Source organism: Phymastichus coffea, unplaced genomic scaffold (genome assembly GCF_024137745.1).
Source record: "Phymastichus coffea isolate CEN01 unplaced genomic scaffold, Cenicafe_Pcof_1.1 PCOF00067, whole genome shotgun sequence".
NCBI classification, from domain to species: Eukaryota; Metazoa; Arthropoda; class Insecta; order Hymenoptera; family Eulophidae; genus Phymastichus; species Phymastichus coffea.
Genome location: NW_026706878.1, coordinates 65,858 through 88,579, shown reverse-complemented (window position 1 = coordinate 88,579; position 22,722 = coordinate 65,858). Strand labels below are relative to the sequence as shown.

The window sequence follows — 22,722 nt, the reverse complement described above, 5'->3', positions numbered from 1 at the left end:
ATTAAAAATGAATGAGTCTTCATCAGAAGGATCTGCCGATGAAGAGGAAGTTTTTAGAAATTTCGATGAAGATGCAAGACTTATAATACAAAAAGATACGTTGCCTAAGAAATCAGCAGATCGTTATTTATTAGTCTACAATACGTATAAAACTTGGAAAGAAGAAAATAAAAGATCTCTAGCAGTTTGTGAAGAAAGTAATCTGATTGTATATTTTAAATCATTACAAACGAAGCTTAAACCACCAACATTGTGAAGTGTCTGGAGCATGCTTCGCAAGACTTTGAGCACAAGAGATAACATTAATATTACTAATTTTCTGTCTTTAAAAAGTTTTATAAAAACGAATGCTAAAGGATACAAGCCAACGAAAGCATTTGTTTTACGTTGGAATCACATTAAACAGTTTATAGATCTCGCACCAGATGATATGTATTTAGATATGAAAGTAAGTAATTTTTTATGTTGGCTAATGAAATAGTATATGTATGTTTAATACATTGTATTTTTTTTCAGGTCATACTTATACTTGGGATCTGTGGTTGCTTACGTTGCGACGAAATCATGCGTCTCAAAATCCAAGATGTTGAAGACCTAAATAACAAGAAATATCTAGTGACAATTCATGATAATAAAAATGACTACTCTGGTTAATTTCTTATTGGGTCATTATTTTACGATAAAGTAAAGAAATATATTTCTTTAAGGCCAACTGACATAGAGATTGATAGGTTCTTTATCAAGTATCAAGCTAGCAAATGCTTTCGAAAAGCAATTGGAATTCATGAAATAGGTGAAGTGCCTAGTAAAATTGCAACTTATTTAGGATTGCCAAATTCTATGAGATACACCGGACACTGTTTTAGACGGAGTTCAGCCACTCTCTTGTCAGACTCTGGAGCGTCTATGGTTATGATTAAGCAGCTTAGGCGATGGTGATCGGACTTAATAGCGCAAGGCTATGTAGAAAACTCGTTACATAATAGAGAGTTGATTTTTAATGGTATTGTCCAAAACTCCCATCCTAGGAATAATGTTTCAAATTCGTCTATTAGTAAACCAGCAATTCAAAATCAAAATGCTTTTCCAATTCCATCAACGTCTTCAGTACCACTACATAACAGTGTTGAATCTAATAATTATTCTAAAATACCAAATGCTGCGCAGCAATCATTGTTTGAAACAAGGAAAGCTTGCGATGGAAAAGAAAATCAACCAAATTTTGAATTAGACTGGGTTGACTTCTCAGAAGATTTCAATTATGAAAATTCTAATTCAATTACAGGTAAATAAACTAAAAACTTATATTATTACATAATGCAAACATGTATAGCTTATTTCATACTAAAATTCATTTCAAAAGAAGTAACGCAAAGTCACTCTACAAACATTGATTTTCACACAGCTGGAAAGAATCAAAAGATAGTTTGGAATGAATTTCAACCAAATAGTGATAATAATATTAATAAGTTTTTTAATAAACCAGGTATTAAAACGAAATTTAATACAAATTCGGCAGTTAACCAAGCAACGACACCTAAGAAAATGAAAATTAACGAAGAAAATCATACAAACGATTATATAAATTCATCGTTAGAAAAACACAATACAACATTTGAAAACTGTGTTTTTAATAATTGTACTTTTAACCTTCTCAAATGTAACTGTACTGAAAAAAATGAAAGTTAGCTTAAAAAAAGAGAGATATATAGTTATATTCAGTTAATTAATTTTTTTATTCTAGTTAAATTTTATATCAAAAAGTATTATTATATTAATTCAAAGACTGTTTTGCAAAACTAACGACGTATGAAATAAAACTAATAAAGCTATATAAATGTAAAAATTAAATGATGTTTCTTTGTATTTATATATTATATTATATTTATACTTGAATACATATAAATATATGTATCTATATACAGGGTGACCCATTTTAATCGCTACACCTGGATTTTTCGAATTCCAAGACAGATAGGAAAAAATGGTTTAGACAAAAGTTGTAGGGGACGAAGGGGGCCAAACAATGGTCCTAACAAATTTGACCTTGAACTTGACCTTCAAGGTTATTTCAAGGTCAAGTGGTTTTTTTGAATAGGAACGCCTATTTTTGACCCCGGATTCGGAAAGAGCGGAAAATTTCACGTTCAAAACCATATTGAGACATTTTATTCACGGTCATTTCAAGGTCAAATCAATGTCAAACTCCGAAAAATCCATTTTAAGTCGTTTTTCCACGAGTCACAGGCTTAAGTGGTTCAAATTGATCGTTGATTTAAAACGGAAACCCATACACCCAAAACTTTCACATCCTAGTAAACAAAAATCGAACTTGCACATCCGAACCCCATTCTCTTCATAGCCTCACATGCTAAACAGTTACACCAGACATCCCCCAGTCCCACACATCTCTATCCCATGTATGATGTTTGTTTAACGGAAACTTCATGATCATTGAAGCTTCTGTTGTAAATGTGTCAACCTTACGTTTAGCGCTACCCAGAAACAACGACGTGGACGTAGTAAGGACTGTTTCCTTTAGGGTGCTTGAGTGAGTCCCCGTACCTCTCACTGTTCAGGGTACTTAATTAAAGTGAGTCCCTTCGCCTCTCACTGTTCGGGGTGCTTGATTTAAGTGAGTCCCTTCGCCTCTCACTGTTCGGGGTGCTTGATTTAAGTGAGTCCCCGTGCCTCTCACTGTTCAGGGTGCTTGATTTAAGTGAGTCCCTTCGCCTCTCACTTATGTGTTTATCTAGCCTCGAAGCAAATGTTCGAAATTACGACCATTTGCTTTCAGGCACATAGTCAAACGCCTTTGGAAGTGTCGAACGGTGTTTAGCAAAGTTTGCCTTGGAATGGCATCGCAAGCTCGACGAATTCTGTCCATCATGTCTAATCTTGTGATGGGCCTTTCCGCAAAAACGGCATTTTTGAAGTACCCCCATAAGTAAAAATCTAGTGATGTGAGCTCGGGTGAGCAAGCAGGCCATTCAACCGGACCACCTCGACCAATCCATCTGTTACCGTACTGATTATTCAAAAAAGTCCTGACAATTCGAGCGAAATGTGGTGCTGCGCCGTCCTGCTGGAGCCACATTCTCCGTCGCGTTTCTAAGTCAACATCTTCCATCAATACAGGTAGTTCATCTCTTATTAGCGTTAAATACGTGTATTGATTAACATTTTCTTCAAAAAAGTAAGGACCAATCAAATATCCATTAATAATCTCACACCATACCATAATACTCCAACGTCTTTGATGGTTTACAGTTCTGACCCAATGAGGATTAACATCAGACCAGTAATGACAATTATGTCTATTCAATTCCCCATCACTTTGAAATTTTGCCTCATCAGAAAAAAGAACAAAATTAAAAAAGTCTGGATCATTTTCTATCATTTGTAAAACCCATTGGCAAAACACAATACGCTGTTGGAAATGAGCAAACTGTAGCTCTTGGACCAGAGTAATATGATATGTATGATATCGAAGCACCTTCATAATTCTTAAAAATGTACTTTTTGGAATACCGATTTCCCTTTCGACTCAACGAGCGCTTATCTGTGGGTCAAGATGAATTATTGCCAGAATAGTCACAACCCGATTATCATTTTCATCATATTGATGGCGCCCACGTTGACGAACCATGTGTCCACCACGAGCTCTTTGAGTTAAACGTCTGATAGCCATAGCTTCGGGGTGTCGTCTGTCTTGATAGCGTTCAGCATAAATTCTTGCCGTAGCACGATAATTATTTCGGCTTTCTCCTAAAGCCAACGTCATGTGAACGATCTCGTTGGGCGCGTAGTCAGCCATTTCAGAGGCAGCTATTAATTATTATTAAATTTGAATAGTGAAATGGTATAAAAAATAATAATAATTATAATATTCACCCGCATACGGTTACGACCAAAAAAGAAAAATGTTCCTAGATGACGGTAACTTTATCTGACTAAGTGTATTTGCCACAAGTGTTCCGATTGTCACACTTTTGTAATTGTAAGTTTTATAATAAAGTAATAATCATTAAATTATTTCTAATTTGAATTGCACATAATACTAAAACTTGCTTTTATTTTAAATATTGTGAATTATTTCCGTTCAAACTTAAAAAATACTAATATTGATAATGTAATCATTAAAAGCACATTTACAAATAAATTCTGTTCAGTCAAAGATTCTTGTAATAATATCTGAACTGCTGACCGATTTTAATATTTTCCGCACATTTTTAATATTAAACTTTATTTTTGATAGTTTGATTCTAGAAAAAATAGCTTTGATGCTTTTTGTACAAAAAGGAAATGTTGCATATTTATTGTTTCGAAAGTTATGACTATTCTTTTTAAACAATCGCATTATTTACAGCTCATATCTTCAATTTTCTCATAACTTTCGAAAAAATAAATAAAGATACAACATTTCTGTTTTTTACAAAAAGCATCAAATTAGTTTTTTATAAAATTTACAATTAATAAAGTGTGACAAACGTTTTTCTTTTTTAGTCGCAACCACATACAGGCGAATATTATAATTATTAATATTTTTGATACCATTTTACTATTTAAATTTAATAGTAATTAATGGCTGGCTCTTAAATGGTTGACTATTAGCCTAAAAATATTATTGACGCGACGTTACTTTTAGGAGAAAGCTGAAGTAATTATCGTGGTGCGACAATCGGAAATCAGTATTTCAACGTAGGGGCGAAGGGACTCACTTAAATCAAGCACGCCGTACAGTATGAGGCGAAGGGACTTACTTTAATTAAGTGATGTAACTAAATCTACGATCAGTTTGAACCACTTAAGCCTGTGACTCGTGGAAAAAAGACTTAAAATGGATTTTTCGGAGTTTGACCTTGATTTGACCTTGAAATGGCAGTGAAAAAAATGTCTCAATATGGTTTTGAACGTGAAATTTTCCGCTCTTTCCGAATCCGGGGTCAAAAATAGGTGTTCCTATTCAAAAAAACCACTTGACCTTGAAATAACCTTGAATGTCAAGTTCAAGGTCAAATTTGTTAGGACCATTGTTTGGCCCCCTTCGTCCCCTACAACTTTTGTCTAAACCATTTTTTCCTATCTGTCTTGGAATTCGAAAAATCCAGGTGTAGCGATTAAAATGGGTCACCCTGTATATTTTTTTAAAACTCGGCTGCGCCTCGTTTTTGCAAAAGTCGGGCGACCCCACGTTTTCTCTACAGAAAAAAAGGTAGATGCAGAAGCTGAAATAGAGTGCTAATGTAAAAAGTGTCCGCGAGCAGCGATGATGCAGTTAGTAAAAGTGAAAACCAGCCGGCAGCGAAAATAAACATGACGGCGAGCAAGCGGGAGCAGCCGACAACGTTATTTTAACAATTATTATTAATTATTGGACGTACTTTCGAGCCAGAGTAAAGAAAAATAGTATACGATACACTGCTGGAAATATCGGATGTCCGAGCCGATGAAAAATATGGCCTCGGCTTCGCCTCGGCCTTATCTCTCATCGACTCGAAAACCCAACTTTCCAGTCTAGTATCGTAATATACTATTTCATTTACAGCCAAGTAATAACTTTAGATATTGACGACAGTTCCGACAGCAACTATTACAGGCTAAAAAGTCTCATGGTTGTATAAATATCTTTGTTTTAACGTTGGGAATTTTGGTTCTATTTCATTGGCTGACTGTAAAAAATAATAATAAAAATAATTTTTTTAAGTAACATTAAAAAAAGTAAAGACTTGATATTATAAAATCAATAGCATTTTGAAAAAATTTTAAAATTACCTCCAATCTTAAAATGAATGATTCCCTTAGCTCTTAAAGCGACAACCTCTCCAACACCTGATAATGTTATTATTATTTCGTTACGTTTTCGTTAACCACGTCTTTTTGGTTTAACTATATAACAGAGTAAGTAAAACACCGGAAAATCTAATTTATCTGTCAAATATAAAAATATATATTGATATATTTAAGCGTACACGATAATTACAAACCACACGCACAGACGCATGCACACACTATGCCACACATACGCAGCGGCTATAAAAAAAATTAATAAGAAAAAGTTCAGATTATATAAATAGATGTCATTATGAAAATCAAGTCATGCTAATGCTTTTTAATAAAAAGAAATTCATAATAATCATAATCAGTTTTACTGACCCGTTTGGAAAGTTTCAGACGTTAATAATTCTATCAAAACTCGTTCATCAATGTTCTTCGTCATGACTTCGTGATTAATAGTCTGAATAATGAAGTTTCTTATTTTCAGCCATTGTTCGTGATTAATAAATTCTTTATTCAGATAGAGTAGTTTGAGATTAATATCAAAATGAAAAGATTATTGTTAAAAGAATAATAACACAATATTTTGAATTTTAATTTAACGTTAAAGATTTTATATGCGATGTATTACCAATTCTTTTGCTAGTTCTATTTGCAAACATGGAAATTTATCCATGTAAAGGTGAACAGTACGTTCAAGATCTTCTAACAGAGGTTTTCGAACATGAAAAGATAATTCCCACCTTCTACGAACTTCATCTTCTGGTTCCAAATGATATGACAGCCAAGTAAAGTCACTATCATCTGAAAACAACCAAATATATTTATAAAATTACATATTACCATTGACTTCATATTATAAATTTATAATAAATCAATTTTTACTATTTTCCAACTCTTCTTCATTTAAGACAGGTCTACGTTGATAAGTTTATTTATCAGCAAGCAATTTTTCTTCACGTAAACATTTTTTCATGTAGTTGTAATGGTGCCGAAGTTTCCAATTTGCCTGGACACTTCTTCCATGGTCAGATAGGAATGCCTGGAAGTACGTAGCTTTATTTTCAGTCTTGAAAATAAATACGATTTCCTTGGTTAGTTTTTCAAATCTTTGTTGAGTTACGATACTGAAACTTAATCATCTGAACTGTGATTAACTGTGAAGTTATAATGTGTCCCATACTCGCATAAATTTCTCTAGACAGTCATGCTTACTGACATCTTTGAGCAATCTTGCTTTTTCTCTAGAGAGTACCAGTCTTGTCAATTTCGATCGTACTTTTCTGAGTGGTATTTTACTTTTTAGGCGTTCTAAACGCTGCTTCAGTAGTGCTTTTCCGTTCGTTTCTTTTTCAGTAGTGCGTTTCCTTCGTTTTTTTTTTCAAATAATGCTAAAGATCCTACAATAAAATAAAAATTAAATAACAATATATCAGCTATCAATATGTAAAAGTAAATGTAACAGTCCTATCTATGAGCTCTTCTCTTATTTTCACTGCATTACTGCAACCCACTAAACTCATGAATCTACTTACATAAATTAGTATATTAAACGGCACCATCTCATATATTATATGATTGTATTAGTACTAGAGTCAAATTTCATGACCATATAAGGAGTGTGACGTCATTCTACTTATTGATATAGATATAATAGTTTATGTTGTTCAATTAAAACGCGTTAATTTAAAATAATCTCAATGTAACAAAGTATTTTTTATATAGATGTTAAGGCATAGATTAAGATTATAATATTTTTAATTACTTTTAATTACTTTTAATTACTAAATCATATTAAATTTTAATGTGAAAATTTAATTTATTTATTATGTTGCAAATGTTAATTATTATAATAAAGCAGATACTCTGAACTCAAGATAACTATCTAAGAAAATGATAAGAATTCGTTTCATTGATAACAGCTTAGTTATTACTGTTATCAATAAATAAACAATTAATAATTTATTTAAACAAGTAATTGTATATGAATCGAAAGCGTTAGTTTTGTACATAATAACGACATCTTTATAATTTATCAAGCAATAAACTAGTGCTATATATAAAATTTTATCATGTTTTTACTGTAAATATTGCACTATTATATTAACTAACTTTATTAGTTAATAACTTTTGACTCTACTTTTTGCGATAAGTGTAAATTATACTTATCCATATTAACTTCTGTAAATTATACATGATTTAGAATTTCCTTAGCGCTGCCTATTCTATTGTAAACAAGAGAAAATGATTTTGCACACTTGCGTAAACAGCTCGAAGAGGGTTGTCCTGCGAAAATAGGAGGGAAAATCTGTGTATAAATACACTGATTTTTGCACAGGCTAGCATTCTCTCCTAGCCTTGCAAAGTGAGCGCTTGAGATTGAATAAACTTGGCTTATACCTAAGTTCTTTCTCTCAAGTGATTAACTAAGCAATTCTTTCCTTTTCTATTGTAATATACGCTCGACTCATAAAACATTTCGCGCTATGAGAAACTTGGGCTGAATTACATCCTTTTTCCAAGAAAGACTGGACTCTGCTTACGGGACACTTCGCACCATAAGAAACTAGGGTAAAGTCTATCTTTCCTTAAGCCCAATTCAAATAATCATAGATATTTCATTTATAATTTTATTTCTAACTCAATATTCATAAACATATTCGAAGTGTTTATTTTCGTTAAAACGAATTCTTACTCATTAACGCAACAGACCACGAGAGTACGAACAAAATAATAAATAATAGGTGATATAAACATCACATAAATTTCAGTAATTATACATACAGTGTCAATATCCCCAGGTACTTCTAGGTGCAGTGCATTCAAATTTTCATTGGGCAACACCTGATTATTGAGAGGGATATTTTCATCATTATTAATTTCATGCTGATCATTTTGATTATCATCTTCAGCCCCTAGAGCTGGTAACTGTAAACAAACACTCACAATAGGTTTCAAAATTTATTGTATAATTTTTACTGCACTTTATCTCGCCTTTATTAGAATTATCCAGTGTAGCCAGATAATAATGATACAAAATTATCCTATTGTTGACTACAAAACGAAAATCACACAAGCGAAGCCTTTTGAATAAATGAGAAAAGTGAGGTTATGATTTGCCATGCTTGGTATGAGTCATATTAATGATTTTCATGAATGACGCTACAATTTGTTACAGTCACCAATGATTGAAATAAATTCTACAATGCATAATTGATATAACTTATGTACTTACGATGTACTAACGATGTTTTTCTGTCGAGATTTTTACTTTAGATCACCGTTCGGTGAGATTCACTTGATTCACGACAAGGCACCAGTAATTTTTACTATGTTCCATAGTAAAATTTACTTAACCTATAATAATTTTCACTATACAAATAATAATTTTTACTACAGAAATAATAATTTTCATTAAGAGATCTAATAAATATTTATATGTATAAAAATTTACTATGTGTACATAGTAATTATTATTGAGTCCCACAATAATTTAAACAAGATATATAATAATTTATATAAGATATTGTAAAAATAAATATTAAAAATGTAGTAATTTTTACTAGAACTCTAGTATGTCCTGACATTATTATGTTACATAGTAGTTTTTCTTATAAATTTAGTAAATCTATTATTGTAAATTTTTAGAACATCGTTTCTCTCAATGTACTTTCGGAATCCATCTAGTAGCGTCGTCAAGATTATCTTGACTAGGGACCCATCTCCACTCTTCAATTTATGTTTCCTCTCGGATCTTTCACAAACGGTTCATAACGAAAATCTTGAAACTTGGCGGGTCTGTGTTTATCCAGCCCAACACGGTTCGAGAATCAGACCAAAATATGCGAGAATTTACAGGAAAATTATGTTCTCTCGTGACTGTATTTGCTAATCTCAATCAAGCTTTCGATCAAAGCGGCCTGCAATTCTAATCGAGGAATTGTTTCCGAGGATTTTATTGGAACTACTTTACTTTTAGCTATGATTATTACCGTATGGAAATTCCTGCCATTTTCGTAGCGACTACTATTTTCTATTTACAATTAATAGATTTCGGCAGGCTCGCTTTGCCTGTGAATGGCCATTCAATTTAAAAACTACTCGCTTACCATACAACGCTAATTGCACCTTGTGCGAGAAGGAAGGCCGTCTTCTAGAGCAGCATAGTGCCAACGTCTTGGTCACGGGCACGGCCCGCACTATACTACTCCTAAGAGTAGGACCAAGTTGCTGCTGTTTGCTGCCCAGGATCGGAGACGTCTCAGAGGATATCACGCATATCCTCAACTAGGCCAACGGGTGTCGATAGCCCTTGTTGCGATCGTGGGTTCGCCAAATCACAGAATAAAAGGCACGACACTGTGCTCGCACGCAACTGTCCACAAAACGTGATGTAAAGCCAGGAACTCGCACTCACATTCAGCATACACGTTACCAGTGAAGGCTATTATTATAAGCTATCACAACGAAGTAAAGAACTGAAGTCAGCAAGTTAACTGAGAGAGCAACTTGGTAACTGATAGAGAGAGCAACGAGGTGCTGAGAGAGAGCAACGAGGTGCTGAGAGAGAGCAACGAGGTGCAAGAATCGAGTTCTCGAGAACTACTGACTGTTTCCTCTTTCCTGAAAAAGGATCAGAGAGTTTTCTCCAGCATTGGGCCTGTTCGTGGGGCTAATTAGAGTTGCAAGGGTTATAGTGCCGAATTTCCCTCCAAACGTTTACCTGCGCGACAATTGCTGGACGACCATACCCTTTTTTTTGCATCGTGCTCGTACCGCTGGAACTGCCGCATATGTTCATATTCTGGGTTTTCCCCATCCGCAAAAAAAACCCATTAAGCGACGAAGGACCACATCTCCAAATGAACTTTCACTTTTACAGCAACCAAAAACAATGTTATAAATTATTGCTCTCTACTCTCGTGCTACGCACATGGAGCGCAGATGCCGCAGCTCTTTTATCGGTTTTATTATGGGTTTTAGGATAATTGCGGATTCCTAACGAATCTAAATTTAAAGATTCTTTCATTAATTTGTCAAGATTATCAAGGTTATTTTCGATATTTAATTCTTATACATTGTCGATAGTTAAAGTCAAATTTTCTAACGTTTTTCTCGGAAATTTTCCATGAATAGACCAGCCAAGCAAACATTTCGAAACGACAAAATTTTCACTTATTTGACGTGAAACCTTATTTAGAATTAAATCGCAAAAATCTTAACTGATTAACATATCAGTTGTTGTTTGATAAGGTTTCACTAATATTTTAGTTTTATTTAGACAAAAGTTAGAGATTTCTTTGGACAGAGTAAGCGAAGAAAGAGAAAAATTTTCAACCACCAAAACATCTGATAACGTAAATAAACTTTTCAGCAGGGCAAATGGCTAGAGCAATTTTCTCTTTACCCAACGTTATTGATTCTAAACCAAATCCTCTCGAAGAAATATTTACGCTAACGCCTGTTATATCAATCTCATTCAAAACAGTTTTATTTCTCAAAATTACGGTAAGGCCTTCGTCAAGTAAAGCAGAAATTAATTTAGATTTATGCTGACCTTTGATTTCAATAGGAATAACTTTCAAGAAAACATCAAATAGTCATAAGAAGTTTGAGATTGCAACATTATAAATTGCAGAGTTAGATAATTTGATTGTGTTCGTGTTATTATTGTCTTTGTTTTGTAGGTTATCTGTTGATGCACTAGAATTTGAATAGTGCGGTTTAAAGTGTAAAGAGTAATGCTAATTGCCATCGCATTGATTACAATTTTTGGGAATAGAACATTCTTTGTTAACGTATTTAGTGGATAAATAGTTGTAACAGAGATAGAGTTTTCTCACAATTTTCCAACGATTTCTCAGAATATTTTTCAGAAAATCTATACAATTTTCAACAGGATGTTCTAGTTTACGATAATGACAAGTATTTTTTCATTACTTGATGAAATATTAGAACAACTAGTTAAATTATTTGATTTTTCGATCTTAGAATTAAAGTTTGAAAGATGAGAAGTAGCAAGAACCAATTTTGGAGTTGTAGGTATATTTGACTGAGAGATTGTTGAGAAATTGTGAGAATGATTTTATTTATTGCTATTGCTGTGAATATCTATTAATCCTGCGTTTACTGTGATCTCAGCTTCAGTCATTAAAAAATCTGAGATAATTTCCAATGAATATTTTTATCTATTATCAACACTAGTTTTGTATCGAGCGTAATCGCGAAGCATTGCTTTTGGAATTTTTCTTTCTAAATATTCGATAAATTCAGGGCTGTGGGTAACCTTTACTTTCGAAAGATAAGAGTGCTGTAACGGTGTTACTTAATTTTGCTGAGAACTGAATTAAATTTATTTTCCATGAATCTATCGGAGGTAGTTTCTTAACCTCATCTACAAGTTTTTCTTCAATATTTTTTTATTGCCGAACTGTAGTCGTAAGGTGCGCATGACTTCCGTACCTGTGCTAGCAGAAGCAAAGAGAGAATTGGCTGCATTATGCGCTTCATCTTTCAAGCAATCATACAATCTTGTTGTATTTTCAGCTTTGTTAAACTGACAATCTGAGTAAAGATATTAAAGGCTTGTTCGAAATATAACCAATTTAAGGGCTCGCCCAAAAATTCTGGTAATCTACTACCTGATAATCGATTAACTTGAATGAGATTGGACTCTAAACTATTTTCTCCGGCTGCGAATAATTTTTCTAAAATTTCAGCTAATCGAGAAATGGAATTTAAATGTTTCTCATTATTACTACTGCTATTTCCGAAATTTAATTGTGCATTTTGATTGCCCTGTATCTCGGTACTACTAAATACTCAATTGCGCGCGTAACCAACTTCGACTTGTACTTTTTCCTCAACGTAGACATCATTGGTGTAGACAGCTGGAGGGTTCTCGTACAGAATTGTCTGCGCGGGCAGTTCGTCGGACGGCGATACTTCAGTCAGATCACCTCTATGAGCTAAAATGATGTGCTGTCTTCCTCGATAAAGCGACTGTGGTGGTGTCAAATCATGATGGTTACCGCGTACTGATGCCGAACGGTTTCGCTGTTTTGAAGAAGAAAGTGGTGCCAATTCGTATTGGCCACCACGTCTAAAGGCGATTTCTTGTCGACTGCGAAGAGCAATCGGTGCTCATGGCTTCTGCGTGAGGAAGTAAAACCTGCGAGAACTTGATTATCGGTGGCTGAAATAAAGGCCAGTAGTTAGGTGCATTTTCACTATGCCCCCAACGCTGGCCATCATGCCTTGCCGAGAGCAGGAGAAATTTAACAAAGCAGGCCAAGCAGCTAACTACTTGCCCGCGTCAGACTATTTCAACAGCCAAATTATTTGATTTACGCTATAAAATACTTTCTCATTCACCTTATTATCCAGATTTGGTCCCTTCCGATTATTTTTTGTTTCCTAACATGAAAATTTGGCTTAGAAATAAAGATTTTCATCTAACGAAGAAGTAATTGCTGAAACAAATGAGCTGTAATGTTTTATCTTTATCCTACGTTATGTAAATATATAGTTCGAACTCTAAGATATATTCATAATCGCGTTTCTGAGAGCAAGCAAGAAGTTGACACGTAAAGGTACTTTGTGATTGATATTGTTGCGATTATCGAATAGCGAACATAGTGTTATCCACGTAGTTTACTGCTTCGACGGGCCATTTAACATACAACTAAGTACTGTTGCATCTATCGAGGAAAGGCCCGACAACACCGCAACGAATATTTAGTCCAATCTCTAGGCAATATTAATTTTGTTGAAAGAGGAGATAGTCTAAGGCTGCTTTTTTCTCATAAGAGAGAGAGAGTCTTATAAGTTTAGCTGTTAGATTATCATATAGAAAAGGAAATAGCAGGGCTACGACGCTATTTTTGATATTCACACAAATTTTAAACAGCTTTTGTCGCGAAATGGCTCGCTCAAAATTAAAAGTTGGTGACTTAAAAAATCAAGTCTAAGATGACGAATTTTTTAATATAAATCGTTTTTCAAGGAAAAATCGCCTCTTAAAGCTATAAGCAATTAAAGTTAGATAAGTCAATAACACGAAATTTACAATAAATTTATAGAAAATGTTTACATCAAAAAATTACTCGTGATTGCGGAACATTATTTAAAATAAAAATCACCAATTTAACAAATAGTTTTTGAATAATAATTAAATAATGAATTCACAAATTATTCTTTTTGCTATTATATAAATCAACAAACGGGTAACAATCGTTATCAGTAATTTTACATGTATGTACAGTTGAATCGCTATCTTGCAACGCAATTTTAATTGTTTAAATACATTTTTTATTTATTGATAACTCAGTTAAAAATCAGTTATCAAAGTGTCAAATTCTTGCTTCTCTTTCTTAAGGTGCTAGGATCGCTGTTATATATTCAAATTCTCATTATATTTATTTCTTGCAAAACTACTAGCGATATTTACGTGCAAATTAGATTAAATTAAAAAATACGTATTGAATGATTATAATGACTCGAGATTCGAGATTAGCGCATGAAAATTGACTGAAAAAATGTTTTTATTCGTTAATAAAATGTTTTTATTGATTTTACATCGTAAAAAATAAATTTTCCACGCTCGTGACGTCACGCTCCTTATAAGGTCTTGATTTTTGATGAACTGCCCTAACACATTTACGTGTACATGCGCCGTAGTTTTGATAACGCTTTTCCTCAGTTTTTCTATGCATAAAAGAGGTTGAGCATCGCTATAATACATGTATACGAGTAGAGTTAAAAGGGGACTATTTTGAAAATTTGAATTATTTAAATAAATAGTATTTTCATTTAAAGTTACGGACATATTGAACGATCCTCGTATAATGGACAATGTATCAAGCTTATTTCTTCTTCATCTATTTCTAAATATCTGGTACTATCAGCTACGATTGACAATTTAATTCTTTTTATTTTTTAATATATTGTTTACGATTTCAAACTTTTTATAGGATATTTTCATATCCATAGATGTTTCCTCTTTCGAATTTCGACTGATTTGGAGCAGTACTTTTCGTAAACTCTATTTAAATTTTCATTTTTATCTATTTATCCGTAACAATTATAAGGTTACATTTCTATTTATAAGTTTAATTTCAAAAAATTTTTGTAATAAATTACTAGACTACATGAACCAAAATTAGTTTACAGTATTTTATTTATAAAATAATTTATAAATTTACGTTTCCCTTCATCATCAATGATGTTTATTCAAAGCTAAACTTTATAAAAGAGATATTCAATAAATTTATGTCCTAAGAATAAATATAACTTGAGACTATTAAAATTGTTTTATCATATTATTTTAAGGTTAGGCCATTGAGTGAACGTTGTGATGTTCGTATCACTTATAATTTATTTAATAGTTCGTACTCACGTGGTCTTGTTGCGTTAATGAGTAAGAATGCGTTTCTTTCAATTTTACTCTAATTATTAATATGAAATAAATCAACAAATAATGTATATAAGTATGTAAGTAAAATTTCAAGAAAAAGACAGACTTTACCCCAGTTTCTTATAGTGCGAATTGTCCCATAAGCAGAGCTAAAGTCTTTCTTATAAAGGATATAATTCAGCCCAAGTGTCTTATAGCGCGAAGTATTCTATAAGTCGAGCATGAATTACAATAGGAAGAAAGAGGATTTGCTCAGTTAATTACAATGAGAGAAAGAAGTTAGGTATTAGGCAAGTATATTCAATCTCATGCGCTCACTTTGCAAGGCTAGGAATGAATGCTAGCCTGCGCAAAAATCAATCTATTTTCACACAGATTTTCCCGCCTATTTTCGCAGGAGAGTTCTCTTCGAATCTTCGAGAATTATTCGCAATTTTGAGAAATGAATTTTCTAAATTTACAAGTGAATAAACATTAATACTAAAATTTTAAAACATATAAACTTTACAAAATTAGTTATTGATCGTTTCTGTATCATTTACAAATATCACAAATTGTATCATCAAAAGTTATTAACTAATAAAGTTAATTATTGTAATATCACAATATTTACAATAAAACAATAATAAAATTTTACATATATTAATGGTTTACCAATTGTAGAAGTAATTTCTAAAAAGTAATACTCAAATTAGTTAATAACATTGGAATTATACTAAACTTTTATATTTGTAACGGTTTTTTCTATAATCTTATAATGCAATTTGTAACGGAGAATTAGCGACCGTTCCCGTCTGAGTAGCTCGCGGCCGTCCGCATAAATTATTTATTCGGGGATTCGGGAAGCAAAAGACGTTCCCACGACTGAATAACGCGTCGAGCATAAACACGTTAACCGATTAAGTGGCAAACGTCCATGGCTGCAAAGCTTCGATTTGACATTATGCCATTCGTACAATTCTCAATAGATTTGGATGAAATTTGGTTTCCTAATGTTTTAGTGTATGCTCTTTCGAAAAATTACCAAGTTTTTTTGAAAATTTTGACAGAAAAAAAAATACGGCCGATTTTTTCGAAAAAATTCCAAATTTTTTTCAATTTTTCTCCAAATTTCGCTCCCCTGAAAAGAAATGGACCCTAAAATAGGCTCCCTAAATAATTTTTTTCGTGACATGGGACAATTATCTTTCAAGCGCATTCAACTTTATTAAAAAATGTTGATTAGAAAAAAAAATACGGCGGTTTTTGTATCGTAGTGTAATTTAGAAATTCATGATTTTTTTACTCGAAAAATATCAACTTTTGAAAAAAATATTATAGAACAAAAAGTGCTTAAAAGTGGTTAAGAAACATGTGAGAATTTTTGAAATTTGAAAATTTTTTTAAAAATAAAAAATTGAAAATTTTTGAAAAATTTTATAATAATTAAGTTTCTCTCTAAACATGTTTTTTTGACAATTCTTAGTGATTTTATGGCTGGTATGTATTTGAATTCAACCGAAAATGTAACGGAAATACAATCCAAGTTTTGCGAATTTACGCAGCTAAATAAAATTTTTTAAATTAAAAAATCTCCACTTTAATAGTTTTTTTGTTTGTATTTTTGTATTTTGTAATTTTTGTTTTTTTGTATTTTTTTGTATTCAATTTTTATGTTTTTAGAAATATTTCTTTTTGACAATCATTTGTTATCAATTATTTACTTGTGTAAATTAGCAAAGCATTGACTACAATAATACTTTTTACACTCTTTGCACATGTAAAACGTACGAGTAGTACATCCTTGTCCATTGCAAGCTCTTCTTCTGATAGGCTCAAATTGTGGTTTTTCAAATCACCTAATTTAGCGTTTTTGACATAACTATCTACAATACTCAAAGCGAATTTCTTTGCGCTTACTTTTTTTTTGCCTGAACAAGCATTATAGAGTATTACTGCATTTGCAATAGAAGACTGGATAATTCTCATCAATATTGGCCAAGTCCATCTCTTACTTCTAATAATAGGTAATAAAGCACTACAGTACTGATCGTGTAGATCAACACCTCCCATAAATAAGTTGTAAAGTGAAAACACAAGTGGCATAGAAATGTCAGTTCTCATTTTTTTTTCTTTGGAGTAGCGTTTCACTTCTTTTGTTGGTGTAACACCAGCTGTAGTTGAAATAATCGAAACTTGTTTCGAATCTATCACGGTTACGAAGTTCATTCCGCTATTTTTTTCATATTGAACTTTAAAAGTTCCACGAGGAGCTTTTTTATCAATTTCATTTTTTACTGGTATACGATCTTTCCTAATTACACCAGTAGCTCGTAAGCCAAGCTTTTTTAAATGAACAAGTAAGTCTGGATTTGTGTAGTAATTATCAAACCAAAGATGGTATTCTTCAATTTTCTTTCTAGAAATTAATGAAAGTAAAGCTTCGCTCATAGATAAAACAGCTTGGCTTCCTAGAGCAATACTTGACAATTCATCATTATGAGTGCCTTTGCCACAGTATATGTCACAGTCAAAGAGGTATCCATCAGCACCACAAATTCCAAGCTCTTTCATTCCCCATCGAGTTGGTTTATTTTTTATAAATTGTTTGATCAACAGTCTACCAAAAAATTTAATTATCATTTCGTCCTGTCTGAAAAAAACCAAACTGTTTTATAGTTTTCCTAAAAATTTCTAATATAGCTCTAACTCTCCAAGCACGATCTTTTTTATTTTTATCTGTAGGTTTGGAGCATTTGATTTTTGATTTGATTTTCAAAAACTTTTTCAACGACATCAATGATCTAACTACTGGGGACTCGAGTAACTCATTTTTGGACCAATAATCTTTTTCAGATATTCTTTTGTTGAACGCAGAAAGAATAATAATGGCAACAAATTTATTTAGTTCTTCTATTGTTATATCTAAACCGTTAAATTTTGAAGCTTCAATGATATATTCTTTTATATTTTTACAAAAGAACATTTCAAATAATTCAACAGGGGTACTATTAGCAATCATTTTACGATCTTTATCTTTTAACAAATATTTATTAGATGGAATTTCATCATACTTTTTCTCTCCATCTGTCCAATCGTATACATGATCTTCTTGCAAACGTTTCTGAGTGTTAGAGTAACTTTTTTTAACTTCATGGTACGATAACAATTTTTCAACAATTTCTTGAACATCGTTTTCATCATCAGCGTCGTCATTTTCATCAGCATTATCTTCATTTTCGTCATCATTATCTTCATCACTAACATCTTCAGAATTGTTAGATTCGTTTTCAGATTCTGAATCTGAACTCTCAGGATATGGTAGCATAACAACATCTACCGTGTCATCATTTTCAGACACTTCACAAGATTCACTTGAAAATGCAATTTATTTTTTATTTTTATTACACCTTCTTTGAGGTAAAATGCGTTTTTTTCCAGACATAATACCAGCAATTATTTGAGAAAACCAAAATTAAAAAGAAAAAACTTAATTACAAGTAATTGCCTTTTAAGGTTTACAAAATATTTGAATGAAATGGTTGGATATCACACCACCTCAAACTAAAAATGTTAAGTTGATAAACTACACGGCATACGACAATAACAAAATCCTAAATTTTTTGAAAATATACTTTCACACAAAAAGAAATTTTGTTTGAAATAAATCCCTTCTAAAAGGCTTTCAAAATATCGCTGAAGTAAAATTGCAGGGGTAACTCGAATTACATTTTTCAAAATAGCAAATGCTACAAAAAAATATCGACAATAGATATAAGATTATGATATTTTTGTAATTGATTTTTATAAATTAAAACTGAAGTTTATTATTATTATTTTATAAAACTTGCTTAGTAATGTGTTACGGCCAAGGCCTTTATTCATAACATATGTAAAATTAGTAATTTGAAGTAAACAAATATTTCTAAAAATGAACTATTATAGAACTCTTCTGCTCAAAATAATGAAAAATACTTATTAAAAAATGTTATAACACATACATTTACTTAAAATTGGCAAAAATAAGCACTTCCAAAAAAAAGTATAAATATTTTTGGATTTTCGGGAAATTCAAATTTTCAATTTTCCAAAAATTTTCCAAATTATTTAGTAAAAATTCACACGTGTTCCTCGACTAATTCTAAGCACTTTTTGTTCTACAACAATTTTTCCAAAAGTTGATATTTTTTGAGTAAAAAAATCATGAATTTCTAAATTACACTACGATACAAAAACCGCCATATTTTTTTTCTAATCAACATTTTTTAATAAAGTTGAATGCGCTGGAAAGATAATTGTCCCATGTTGCGAAAAATATTATTTAGGGAGCCTATTTTAGGGTCCATTTCTTTTCAGCAGAGCGAATATTGGAGAAAAATTGAAAAAAATTTGGAATTTTTTCGAAAAAATCGGCCATATTTTTTTTTCTGTCAAGATATTGAAAAAGCTTGGTGGTTTTTAGAAAGAGCATACACAAAAACATAAGGAAACCAAATTTCATCCAAATCTATTGAGAATTGTACGAATGGCATAATGTTAAATCGAAGTATTGCAGCCGTACACGGAAAGCCTGAGCCATAACCTACTATATGTTGGTGACAAAGCGCCACCTATGAAACTAGCGAAAATACCACATACATATTATGCGACAAGCACTTGCTAAACTGCTGGCTTGTCACCTGAATTCTTGGCGACAGGGGGGACATGTGATTTCTGAGTGCTTGTCACTGTGATTGGTTGAGACGCTCATTATTTATCACTTTATATCAACTGTAAATTTATTCTTACAGTTGAGTCTTGAAAGCGTTATTTTAGAAATATAAATAAACAGTTAATTTTATATTTAGATATATAAATAGTTTTTAAATCACAAATTAAAATTAATTATTCATTTGGCGAATGACTTATTTTATTAGTAAGAAATTGTAAAATAAGAGAAAATAATATGTATATATATATTGTAACGGGGTGAAACCGTTTAATTATTATATTCGCGTGATTATATTAAAAGGACACGCGTAATTGTCAATGCTCACTACATATCCGGGAGAGCACGAGAAAGTATGCGTCAGTCAACCAATAATTGTTAATAACCTATACTAAAATGAGTGGAAGCTATGAGGTAAAAGCGGATCCAAAAACACTTGTTAGTAATATGAATGGTATCCTTTATTATTCCTCAAAATTCACAAAAGGTCGGTCCGCGCGTTTGTTTACTTGAACGCTCGCTCGTCGACAACACGTTTTGCCGGTACGCTCTCTGCTCTTTGTTATTAGAGCCGTTGCATGCACGCATCGAATGTTAGCATCAAATTATAATTCATGTGATCGCGATCGCGAGATTAAGCTGGCCAGCTTACCTTCTACTTGCAGGCGATCGGAGAAAACCACGACAAGTCGCACAGCACGGAACAGTTTTTGTATTGTTTGTTTTGCTCGCGAGTCGCGAATGCGCGCACGGAGTGGTTTCGCCCTCGATGGCGAAACCTCACACACACACACACACTGCTTGGCCTTCAGCTAGTGGCTGGATGGCTCCTTGGAGGCAGCTGTCACGGCTATCTGGCATTCTCGGCAATCGCTGATCTGGCGTATGGTTGATAAGGGCACGTGAATCGATCGATGCGGTAGCGTAAGCGGACGGACACTATGGTGGTCTAGGCTTCACTCGTTCAAATTCGGTCGCGCGCGTTCCGTCTGCTCGCGTGCCGAATTCCTTCGTTACCTATTTTGTCCCCCCGGCAGGTGCTGCCCTCACAGACAGCAATTAAGTTAAATAGTCAGCGCTAATTTGACGTTTACCGTCACAGCCCCCTTCCAGTCTGGACCTATAGGGTCCTCGACGATAATTCTATTAGCGCTGCCTTTTCCGAGGAGAAGAAGAGGAAGGGTAATAAAGGGTTACAGTCCAAGTGATGTTAAATTCGTATTTTATTGAGCGACAGGGCGACATATCGGTGGCCCTGCCCACGGCAGGGCATCATCACCTAGCTGGTCTTGGTGGCATTTCTTGGCCCTGTTCGTCCAACGGGGGTCGGCCGCGCGCCTCCCACCCCAGCCTCTCTTGGACCAGGTCGGCGTGCTGTCGCACGCGTGGACAGCGGTCCGTGCGGGTCACCCCGGGGTAGTGGCACACGTTGCACCCCTCCCACTGAGTGCGGGAAAGGGTGCCCCGTGGGAGGCCTCGCTCTCTGGGGGTCAGAGGCAACCCGTTTCTACGGTTCGGGGCGGACCACAACGGTCTTTCAACCGTGGAGTCCGCGCCCGCGGGGCCTAAAACCACATTAATGTGGATAGGTCCCGTTGCTTGACCGCCCTGGCTCCCGTCCACATTTACCACCAGGTTTACCCCGCACTTTTGCGGGCCCTGGTGCGACGCACTCCCCGACGTGGTTTCCGGAGCCGTTGTCCTGGCTCCGGCGATCGGAGACTGGGGGAGGCTCGTGGTATCGCCACTCGCCGGGCCCTCGATGGCCTGGCGGAGGCGCCGCTGGACCTCCCTTAGTGCCGACGCGAACTGGCGACGGCGGGACACCACTTTCTCCCAATGATCTAGATCATCTGGGTGGTGCCCCGCGGCTGTGTACGCGTCGTACTCGGCGTACACAGCCCGTTGGAGGGCGTTGAGGGTCGTCCAGCCTCGCTCGACCTCCCTCAACCCCTCGACTATCTCCTCCCAGGTCCTTTTGCCAGACGGTGGTGTCTGGCTCGGGAACCTGGGGGGCCAGGTCGCGTCAGGGGCACCCTCTTCCGTTTGGGTGCCCACGGATGTCGTCGGGGCCTTCATGGGGATTGGCCCTGCTGGTGGTCTCGACGGTGTCGCGGCGTCGTCACGCGCGATGCCGGGTGCCATCGACGGCGTTGCGGCGGTCTCCTCCACCGGGAGCTCTTCTATGAGCACGGAGGACGAGCTCTCGTGAGCTCGAACCCGTGCTCGCTCCTCTTCCTCCTTCTTCATGGCGAGCAGGTGGAGTGCGGCGTGCACCACCCCCTCGACGGCGGGACCTAAGTCCAAGCCGATGAGGGCGGCTGCCGCTTGCTCGAACTGTTCGAGCGTAATCTGCATCCTGTAAATGTCCAGTGAGTTAGTATCCTGAAATAATTTTGGATATCGAAGGTGGGCGCCTGTTCGGCTGCCCAGGGCCTTCGTCGCCGGAGTTGAAGGTGGGGTCCTTGGCGTCGGTCTCCCAGGTCCTTCGTTCGCCGTGTATCATGCATTCAGGGTCGTCGCTTTCGGTGGTCTGCCCCTCTTCCTCTTCCCGATGATAGGAGGAGGGGCTCGTGTTGTTTGTCGATGTTGTGTAGTGTGTGTAGTTTGCGCGGACTTACGAGGTCTTCCTCGTGGGCGCTTCGTCGGGTTAGTAGGAGGGATATCTAGTGGGACTCGGCTGGGGGGATTACGGAGAGTACGGCGAGGTGATTTCGGAGTTGTCGCGTTGTCATTTCGGAGTGTATTATCTGAAGTGTCGACGCTCCCGTTTACGTGTATCGATTTATCGCTCGCGTTGGGCGGGACGCTTATCGCCTTGGTTCCCTCGGCGGTAGAGGTC

The 22,722-nt window shown here is 34.9% G+C and overlaps 1 protein-coding gene across 1 annotated transcript; it reads right to left on the bottom strand.

Moving 5' to 3' along the window:
* Positions 1–17,804: 17,804 nt before the first annotated feature.
* LOC131667529 (ribosomal RNA processing protein 36 homolog) lies at positions 17,805–18,500 on the bottom strand. The gene has a single exon (XM_058940999.1). The coding sequence runs from the start codon at positions 18,498–18,500 to the stop codon at positions 17,805–17,807; it is 696 nt and encodes a 231-aa protein (XP_058796982.1).
* Positions 18,501–22,722: the final 4,222 nt, after the last annotated feature.